The sequence below is a fragment of the Cariama cristata genome, unplaced genomic scaffold (genome assembly GCF_000690535.1).
Source record: "Cariama cristata isolate BGI_N322 unplaced genomic scaffold, ASM69053v1 scaffold32045, whole genome shotgun sequence".
Taxonomy (NCBI): Eukaryota; Metazoa; Chordata; class Aves; order Cariamiformes; family Cariamidae; genus Cariama; species Cariama cristata.
This window is the reverse complement of record NW_009616338.1, coordinates 7,410-16,551: the sequence shown is the minus strand read 5'-3', so window position 1 is coordinate 16,551 and position 9,142 is coordinate 7,410. Positions and strand designations below refer to the sequence as shown.

The 9,142-nt window shown below is 44.5% G+C and overlaps 1 protein-coding gene across 1 annotated transcript; it reads left to right on the top strand.

The window, feature by feature from the left end:
* The first annotated feature begins 1,398 nt into the window (after positions 1 to 1,398).
* Positions 1,399 to 4,325, top strand: CD83 (CD83 molecule). The gene is made up of 4 exons (XM_009700142.1): positions 1,399 to 1,446; positions 1,944 to 2,160; positions 2,275 to 2,378; positions 4,167 to 4,325. The coding sequence occupies exons 1-4, from the start codon at positions 1,399 to 1,401 to the stop codon at positions 4,323 to 4,325; spliced, it is 528 nt and encodes a 175-aa protein (XP_009698444.1).
* Positions 4,326 to 9,142: the final 4,817 nt, after the last annotated feature.

Sequence of the window (9,142 nt, the reverse complement as noted above, 5' to 3'; positions counted from 1 at the left end):
TTAAATTTCACTGAGGAAAGGGGTGGGAAGGGAAGGGAGAGCGGCAAAAATGAGATCTGAGGGAGGTCAACTCTATCCACTTAACTGCTATTGACCCACTTGTAACCAGAGCCGAGCCCAGCCTGGGTATTGGAATTCCTCTGGCCACATCTCTGACGATGTGCAGGGACTGAAAATATCTAAATCCCTCTAGCACAGTGACGTCCCTACAGCCTGAAAACCACCATGGATATTGATTGTCTCGTAGCGGCTTGGGGCTGGGTGTCATAAGAAAGAGAAGCAGGGCTAAATTTACCGGGGGATTAAGAGGAAGAAGGTACTTTTTTCCCTCTTGCTGGGTAAAGTGTGGAAAGCCCCAGGGAATTACTGCTCTGTGTTACAGTTGTATGCGCTAAAAAAAAACCCAAACCTTTCTGAGAAAGGATCTTTACAAGTATGAAAATCTTGTGCTTTTGTCTAATTTCCCAGTTCCTGAAATGTTCCCCAACTTGCAGGTTTTTTTACACCCTTTTAGGGCTGCAAAGTCAGTAGCAAAGTACAATGGGGCATCAGGCCCGTATTTCTCTCCAGGCTCCCGAGTACGCTTTCCTCATGCAAAGACATGAAAGGGAAACCAGATACTCCTAGCCTCAGCATGACAAAATTGTGTTAATTTTAATAACTTACAGGGTAACTGTTACACCCTGACGCAGTAGCTATACTGATGGAAAGTAAGCACCAGCATGCAACCCAAAAATGTGTCCGTTAAAACAAAATAATAATAATAAAAAAGCCTTGGCTTACAATAGTTACAGGTTTGGCCGAAAAGCTGAGCCTTGGACCGTATGAGCTGGCTCTGGCTCTGCTGGTCCACAGAAAGCCTGAATTCATTACTCGGGAAACCTTCCTGGAGGGCACGCTGCCTCAAATCCCAGGGAGCAACGTCGATGAATAAGAATGGACACGGGCTAATTCAAACCCTTCTCCCATCTTTCAAATCAAGTTAGTGATTTCTCTCTTCTTTGTGGTTCCCAGCCAATTGTCATTTTCAGTGCATCCTATCGCCCCGCAGTACAAACTGTTCTGGGAATACGCTTCATTCCTCCAGCAGCCTCTCAGCAATGCCAAGGAATGCAGCTTTTCTGGTTACAATTAAGAAATTCAACATACAAATGGTCCCCAAGTGCACCAGAACCTGCTTGCGACCTTCACGCAACCCAATCTGAAGGAGTCGAAGCAATTTTTTTGTTCTTTGGTTCCAATAAAGAGGAGAGGGGAGGAGAGGGAGGGGGAAACCCCTGTTCCTCCCGAGAGGCATCGTGCTTTTGGGGGTCAGCTGCACAGAAACTGGCACAGAAAAGCGCAGTTTCCAGGGCCGCGTTCCCACAAGGAGCCCTGGGCCGTGGGGTGGCTGGGACGATGCCAACCCGTGCTGGCAGAGCCGGCACGCTGCGGCGTGCCTGCCGGGTAGGCAGGTTTAATTCCCACTACGGTATGGCCAAAAGCGATGGATCTGACCTGCCCGCTGCCAGGCTCTCCTGGGGACGTCTGGTTCCCAGAGCCAGCGGTTCGGAGCTGCTTCTCGCTGCCTCAGCTCCATCTCTCTCTCTCTCTCTCCATTTGAACTCTTTTGGGGCCTCTGTGTAGACATTTTGAGAGCAGACTCTACCACTGCCTTGTATCATGCTACATCTCTACCAGGGTTGTGTCCAGGTGAGGCAGATTAAGAAGCTATTACGGAATAGCTCTAGAGCATCCATTTATAAATATAGTGTCTATTTAAGCAAAAAAAGCAAATACGTTCATGCTTAGAATCCAAAAGTATTAGATGCTTTTGAGGTGTCTGTGTGTGTCACCGTTCAGCCCCTGTATTTTCAGCCATAAGCCAGCTTTAAAACGCTCTTTCCCCTAAAACTCAGGATGACGCCGTTACCCAAGATCTAAAATATATTTGTGTTTTGCAGATGGCTGGAGATGGCGAAGGAATAGCATGGAAAGTCCTTGATGTGGAATCTCATTATCCAAAAGAACTTGGGGGGTCCCTGGAGCTCTCCAACGACACCTTCTTTTCACTAAGGATCAAAAACGCAACCAGCCGAAACAGCGGGACGTATAAGTGCGCTTTGGGGGCACAGAGCGGAGAACGCAACCTGAGCAGCACCGTCACACTGAAAGTAACAGGTACAGTAGAGACTCTTGACTGTCCCATGCTCGGGGTGGCATTTCATGAGGGTAACAGTTTTAAAATACTTTAGAAACACCAGAACAACGTAACACCCTTGCTTTACATTTTAGGTTGCCCTGGAATAGAAGATGAAAAATTAAAAAAGTACAAAGCCGAGCTTTTCATGCTGACTTGCCTTGGGATTTTTTACTTGCTGCTCATCTTTTTTACCTGTGTAAGTAATTCCCTTTCTCACAAGCCAACCAAAACCAACAAAAAACCCCCAAACCCCTCATTTTCTCTGCTAACACCACCTTAACACAGCCAGTCAGAAGTTAGCGTTCATACTTAATTTACCATCAAATCCCTTAAATACTCACACAATATTTTCAGAGCCAGAGGAAACTCAGGTGCATGAGGAACACAGGATGGAGTCCCAAAGAGATAAAACATTTCACCGCATCTCGACCTAACTCAAACCAGACAGTTATTTTCCTACACCCCGCTGCCCATTTCTGCTTCCAGTTACTCCGAGCGCAAGCTACTCTTCAGTTTAAGGGCACGTCAACAGTTTTTCTGGTTTGGCACTTGGGAACAGCATTTGCCCAAGATGGAGGCGCAGGCCCCTGGGATCCCTTCCCCACCTGTGGCATTGCTTTGGGTGGCAGCATGATGGACAACTCCACGTCCACCTATTTTTTGCCTCAGTTTCCATACCTGTAAATTGGTGACAACCCCATTTCAGATGGGCATTTTTGTGAAGCTCCGTCTTTCTTGTTAAACGGACATTTTAAGATCCTTGGAAAAAGAACCTCCTTGGGGTTTTATCCATGTCCTTAATGCCGGCTGGTAGTTCTGGGAAAGGTGGGGAGAGGAGGTATTTGGGAAGCTCGCTTCCCAGAAGCAAACCCATGCTTTGTCTGCGGTAGCGGTGAAGTCATCCCCTTGTGCAGAGGTCTGCGCCTTCTGGCTTAGAGACAACATGAGCCGCGGGTGCAACATCACCTGCATTTCTAATTAAAAACAATACAAAACCAACCCCGGCACTTTGGGAGGTCAGATTTAACTTTTGCTGCCTATTTCATATCTGCCTTCTTGTTTTGCTCCTCAGCAGATGAATCATAACTGTTGATTGGAGAATATCTAATTAGCCGCAGCTAAATGTAGCTTTCCATCTATCTTCAGGGAGCAATTAAATTTATGCCTGTCTCTTTTTTAGATTGACAATCCTGCCAGTAATTTGTGCTGTTCAGACTAAAGTTTGACAAGATAAATCTTGTAGGAATTTGTCAGGATGAAAGTATGAAAGCAAGGATATCGCTCAGAAGAGACAGATGCCCCTGTTCTGCTCAGAGTCCTGAAAGAATTTCAGATCTCTACAGAAAGCTCTCCTTCCCATACATAAAAAAAAGTCCCAGTTTTAGTAGTGGAATTAAAAAAATAAAAAAAAAGAAAGCAAGCAGAGCTGCGTAGTGAAGATAACCGCTCTAGTGGAATTAGGTGTATCTTACTCTTGGGTGAGGTCCAGTCTCAGATATCAACCTAGCTTTCATCAAAATTTAATATCGCCCTGATCTCACAAGTGAACTTCATTATTTAAAATGCCTGTTAAGTTCTTACAGGTTGCCTTGTCCTCTCCTTTAGTGGAGACTGTGCCTTATCTCCAGTAAACTTACTGTTGCTGTTGAGTTTAAGACTGGTTGGCAGGACTGGAACTTTACTTTGACAGCTTGATGAAAATATTTCAGGCACTGGCCTGTTTTGAAGGCAGGTGGAAACATACTTGCGAGAGCTTGATGCAAGGCCTGTTCATATGAAAACTTCAATTAAATATAAATTTCTTTTTGTGACTAAGGTTTTTGTCCTATAAAACTCCTTGATTGAGCAAGAAACAGTGGCTTTTCTTTGTACCAGGTGCTCCTGGTGGGAAACAAATCAAAAAGCAAAACGTTCAAACTTTTTTAAAAGTTGCCTTTCATAGGAATTCTCCGTTTTAAGCTTTCCTTTCTGTTTTCTCTTTCAGACGTGTCTAAGAAAAGAGAGTATGTCTCCCAATTTTCAAAAAACCAGCCCAGATATGAAACACATGCTCACCCTCATCAACGTACACGAAATGACAACTTTCCAGGATTTAAACAGCAACAGCACTTGCAAAAATGAGCTTACTTCAAGTTCTGTCTAAGTTGCCGTTGACGGCACCGTGGGCTCATCAGTAAACACGACCTGAGCTGGACGGCTGAGTGGTACGGAGAGGAAAGAATAAGGATAATATACGTGGCCTCTTCAGAACAGCCTGGAAGTATAGGTACCCTGCCAGGGAGCTGCTTGCGCTGGACAAGCCTTCAAAAAGCACTGTTATGCACTACAGTAACTTTGGGGAGTTAGGCGACTAGGAAATGCCATTACAGCAAGCCGACGGTGTTACAACGCTGTTATGAAGTTGGCGTCAACTTTATTTCACTCTGCCGTGCAGCCCTCTCGACGCTGTTATGAAGTTGGCGTCAACTTTATGTCACTCCGCCGTGCAGCCCTCTCATTCTGAGCAAGACCACACCTGTGATACAAAGACCAAGCTGTAGGGAGGCCATGGCGGCGCAAAGCCAGGGGATTAAGCTCTTCGCTGAACTAATAGCTCTCATCTTCCAAAGGCAAACACAAGAGATGCTGCAGTAGGAAGGGAACAGCGTGCGGGGCTGTCTCTGCTCCGAACCTGATTCCGGATGGAGTTCGTTTACTGCAAATGGGGTATAACTTGTCATGCGATCTTCAAGTAAGCTGAAGATGCTCTTGTCCTGGGTGGATCGAATCAACATTCACTTTTAAATCTTGGAGTGACAGACAGGCTGGAATATAAGAAGGAAGAAAATATTCTGGAAATCTTTCTGGACTGAGAGGAACATTCTATCTCTGCAAGAGAAATAGGGACACATTTCCCAGAGACATCTCTAGACAGGTGAATCCATAGGAAACTTCATTAGACTGTTAACCTTAAACCAACAAAAATAAGAAAGAAGCAGCCTGTGATATTAAGGACAGGTAAAGATGACTTATTTTGTGGTTTATAAAACACGAAGCCAAACGTATGTGACACCTATGTCAGTCAAGTTACACGAGTGATGACCAAAGCCGTAGCTTGGAAGAAATCAACTGTCCATATCTTTAGGATGGATTAAGTCAGCCGTGAGATATAGAAATGGAAGATGGGGCATACGAGCACTTGCTTTTGGTGCTGACAGTGTGTGGTATATGTGAAACAAGGACATGAGAAAAGCTGAACTGAGGCACACAATATAAGGGAGAGAAGACTTGTCCTCTTGGACCAAGGGAAGCAAGAGAGATTCTGGAGTCCGAAATCAAGGAACCTCCCTTACCAGGCTGCTGGTGCAGAAGGTAGAAGCAAGAGGAGTCTAGAGTGACTGGGGGTGTTTATGCCACAACAGGAGAATCTGAGCCAAAACACGAGAATTTCCCAACACTTAAGAACCCAATCTTGAGGTAAAAAAAAAAAAAAAAAAAAAAATCCTTCAAGAAGTAAACTGCAACATTACGATTTTTAATTCAGTTTGGAATTCCAGGCTGTTGACAAGGAGGCTCTTTTTGTAATCCTTTGACTAATTTTGAAGTGCTGATGGGAAGAAAGCACTGTGCATCCCTCAGTATTGCCTCTGAGAGCAGGGTAGATGTCTACATTGCTGGAGTCCAAGGGGCTTTCTGACCAGAAGAATGGCTACAAGGGATATGCAGTTTACTTAGAGCGTGGTAAATTAATGCCACATTTGCTTTTTTATAATCAATTTTTACATATAAATGTGAGTAACATACTTGAAATAAAAATTCAGAGGTAACCTACCATTTGTTTTTGTGTGCCACATATGGCAAATAAACCCAGAAAGACTCCGTATCAATTGCATTTTATTCTTACAACCGACATAATTACATCAAATAATGTAGATGCCTGATCCAGCCTCTTCTGCGGGAGAGGGCATGTACGTGCGTATAATTGATTAAGCAATGGATAATTTTATGCATTTCTAAGGACCTAAGGTTTAAATTTTCCTCAAAATTTCACTTTCTGTCCAAAGTACATTCTAAAACACCTGTTCCCTACTGACAGACAAGTCATTAGGGAACGACACAAGGGTGTTTCAGTCTACCCATGGTCAACTTAAAACACGGCACCCCGTCACGGGTGACCTGTATGTCGAGGTGGCAATAATACAAACTGAATGTGCATGTGTAATAACTAACCTAGGGTACGCCAAGTTTCTCCGTTTGGTCAGAAAGGCTTAATACCTGACAGTCATGGGGGGGTTGTTTATTTTTTTTTACTATTATTAAATTATTTTTAGCAGAATGGACAAGAGGAAGGAACGGAAAATTCCACTGAAAGCAGTTGATAATTAATCAGCAGCAAAGACTGAAACACTTCTTAAATTATTTCTTCAGAGGTATAAATAGGATCAGAATGGCAGGATAGGGCAGAATGAAAAAAGGGACTTTGTGTAAGCGACTATACCCATTATTTTTTCCCCAAGCCAAACTGTCTGCAATACAGAAGATTGGGCCGGAGGCAACACCACTGCGAGTCAAATTTCAGGCTCAGAAATTTCAGGCTGGTTGATTCTGGGGATTTGCTGAAGGCCCAGCTGTGTAGTAGAAGCGATCGTGTTCAAGGCCACTTAAATGCGTTAAATTGTTTAGAAGGAGTAAGCGGTGAGAAAGTCTTATGCCAAGATACTTGGCTGAATCACAGAGCTGGAGAGAAACAGGCAACGTCCCAAAGCGATGAAGGTGCCTACACATCTGGAGTGTAAAGGATATAAAGAAACTGTTGCGGCATTGTAGGAAATAAAACTAATGTTAGCTAGAAACACTATGAATGAGAACCAGACAACCGAAGGGTATAAGCTAATATACTACAGCGACTTCAGCACTAACGGGGAAAAAAATAAATGATATCTTGGCTGACAATCTTACAGAATGAGGTACAGATTCTTCAGCACAGTATCTCAGAAGAGATGGTCCTTTCCTTGCAATAGGGACCTGTGGATCTAAGTGGCCTATTTCAAAATTCCTGCCCCCGCCAGCCCGGCATACGGGGGCTGAGCCCACGCACACGTCCTTTAGACTTTAACACTTCATTATTGAAGGGAACGTGTGTGGATTGCACAATCTAAAGGCTGCTTCGATTATACAGAATAATTGCTTTGCTGGACAGAAAAATTTGTTTTATTTTGCACCACTCCTCTTATTATCGATGCCTTCAGTTTTGTAAGATAATAGAATAGCGTACGCGTATGCTCGAACTGCTTTTCGTAATACTTTCTTACCACACTTTTTAGAATCAGGAATTCAGTTGATCTCAATAAATCCACAAGGTAGGAAATACCATTGTCTTTGTTTTATAAATAAAAGCTGGACACCTGGAGATCAGAAAGCTCCTGAAGAAGTCTGGGTCAGAATTGGGAAGGGAGCTGAGGTTTCCTGACTCTCCCGTGGGTGCCGTAACCACAGGAGCTTCCTTGTTAATATTTCTTGCGGTTTTTGTAACTTTTCCATTGATCCCCCCCCCCACCTGTATTTTTCTATTGTTTTGTCTAAAGGTGAACCATCTGCATTCAAAGATAACAATAAGCATTATATATAAAATGACTCGTACAGACTGAGTTTGTACGCCTGCGATTAAGGAATATACACAGAGAAACACTGCATCACATGGGGAAGCCGCCCCAAAGAGAAATTGCAAGAGTCATACACAGGAGCTAAATGAATATCCACAATGGCAATGAGGGAAAGCTAAAGGACATAATCCACGAAATGCTGAGTGTATGAATTATAGCCCTTAGCTAAGCCTGATTTGTGCGGCTAGCACTTACACAGCGGATAACCCAGGTTGACAGTGACCTTGACAGCATCGCAACAGCCATATTTTCTGTAAAGGCTGAACAGTTTTCAACCTATTTCTCCTGAGCAGGAGCTACAAGCACGCTTGTGTTCAACAACGCGGGCCTAAGTAATCCTCGGTATGTGCCTGTGAATGATACAAACAGAATATGGCTCTTTGGGCCGGCCAGGTGCCTCTCTCCCTCCTTTCTTCTGCCCTTGGTAAGACCGTTTTGGAGAGCATAAAGAGCTTTCCCTGGTGCACCCCTTCCCTTTCGTCCCCCTCTCAGCGCGGAGCCGAGCAGCGATGCAGCCCAGAGGGGATCTGGGGTCCGGGTCCATTGAGCAACCGCAAGTATTGAGCGACCTGCTCAACCAACACGCCTGCCCCTTGGGACCTGCATTCGTTTCTCCTCATCTCTGTACATAAAGACAACGCTTCCGCGCTGTGTTACAGCTACATAGTCAGGTAAATTGCTTTCCCCACAGCTCCTTTTTAAGTAAAGATCAGCAAAACCCTAATTCTTAGTCATTTGCGGAATGAAGTGCTGAGGAGATTAAAGAGTTACAAATAAATGCAGTAACAAATTTTTGGGTTGATGGTCCGTTCTCTCCTCACTTTGCTGCCAAGACCTGTGTTTGCAGTACTTTGCTTTTCACTGGCTACAACCGATATTACTTCTGCGAGAAGACTGCCGTTAACGCTCTGGAGCGGTGACGTAAATCCTGAAAAATCCACCAAGGGAATGGGCGGTGGTAAGACCGACACAGGTCGCTGCAAGGAGTGGTGGGTCCTTTGAAGGCTTTGTCTCAGGTCCAAGCCATACGAGTCTTCCCACCCTGTGATGGAAAAGCTTGCTACATCCCTGTGGCTGAGTTACAAGTGCGTCTGTTATGCTGCAAATGGACAGCCTGGGCTGATTTTAAGGGTTTGCTCTGTTACAAGACAGATGTCACAGCCAGTGTAAATAAAATAAAATAAACAAACCCCAGAAACCAACCCTACGGACAGACTAAGGCAAGGGGTAACAACTAAGAGAAGAGAAGAGTCCTAGGGAAAAACATGGCTTTTGCAAGCCCAGCCCAGACCCGGGCTCTGCTCTCTGCAGGGTCTGC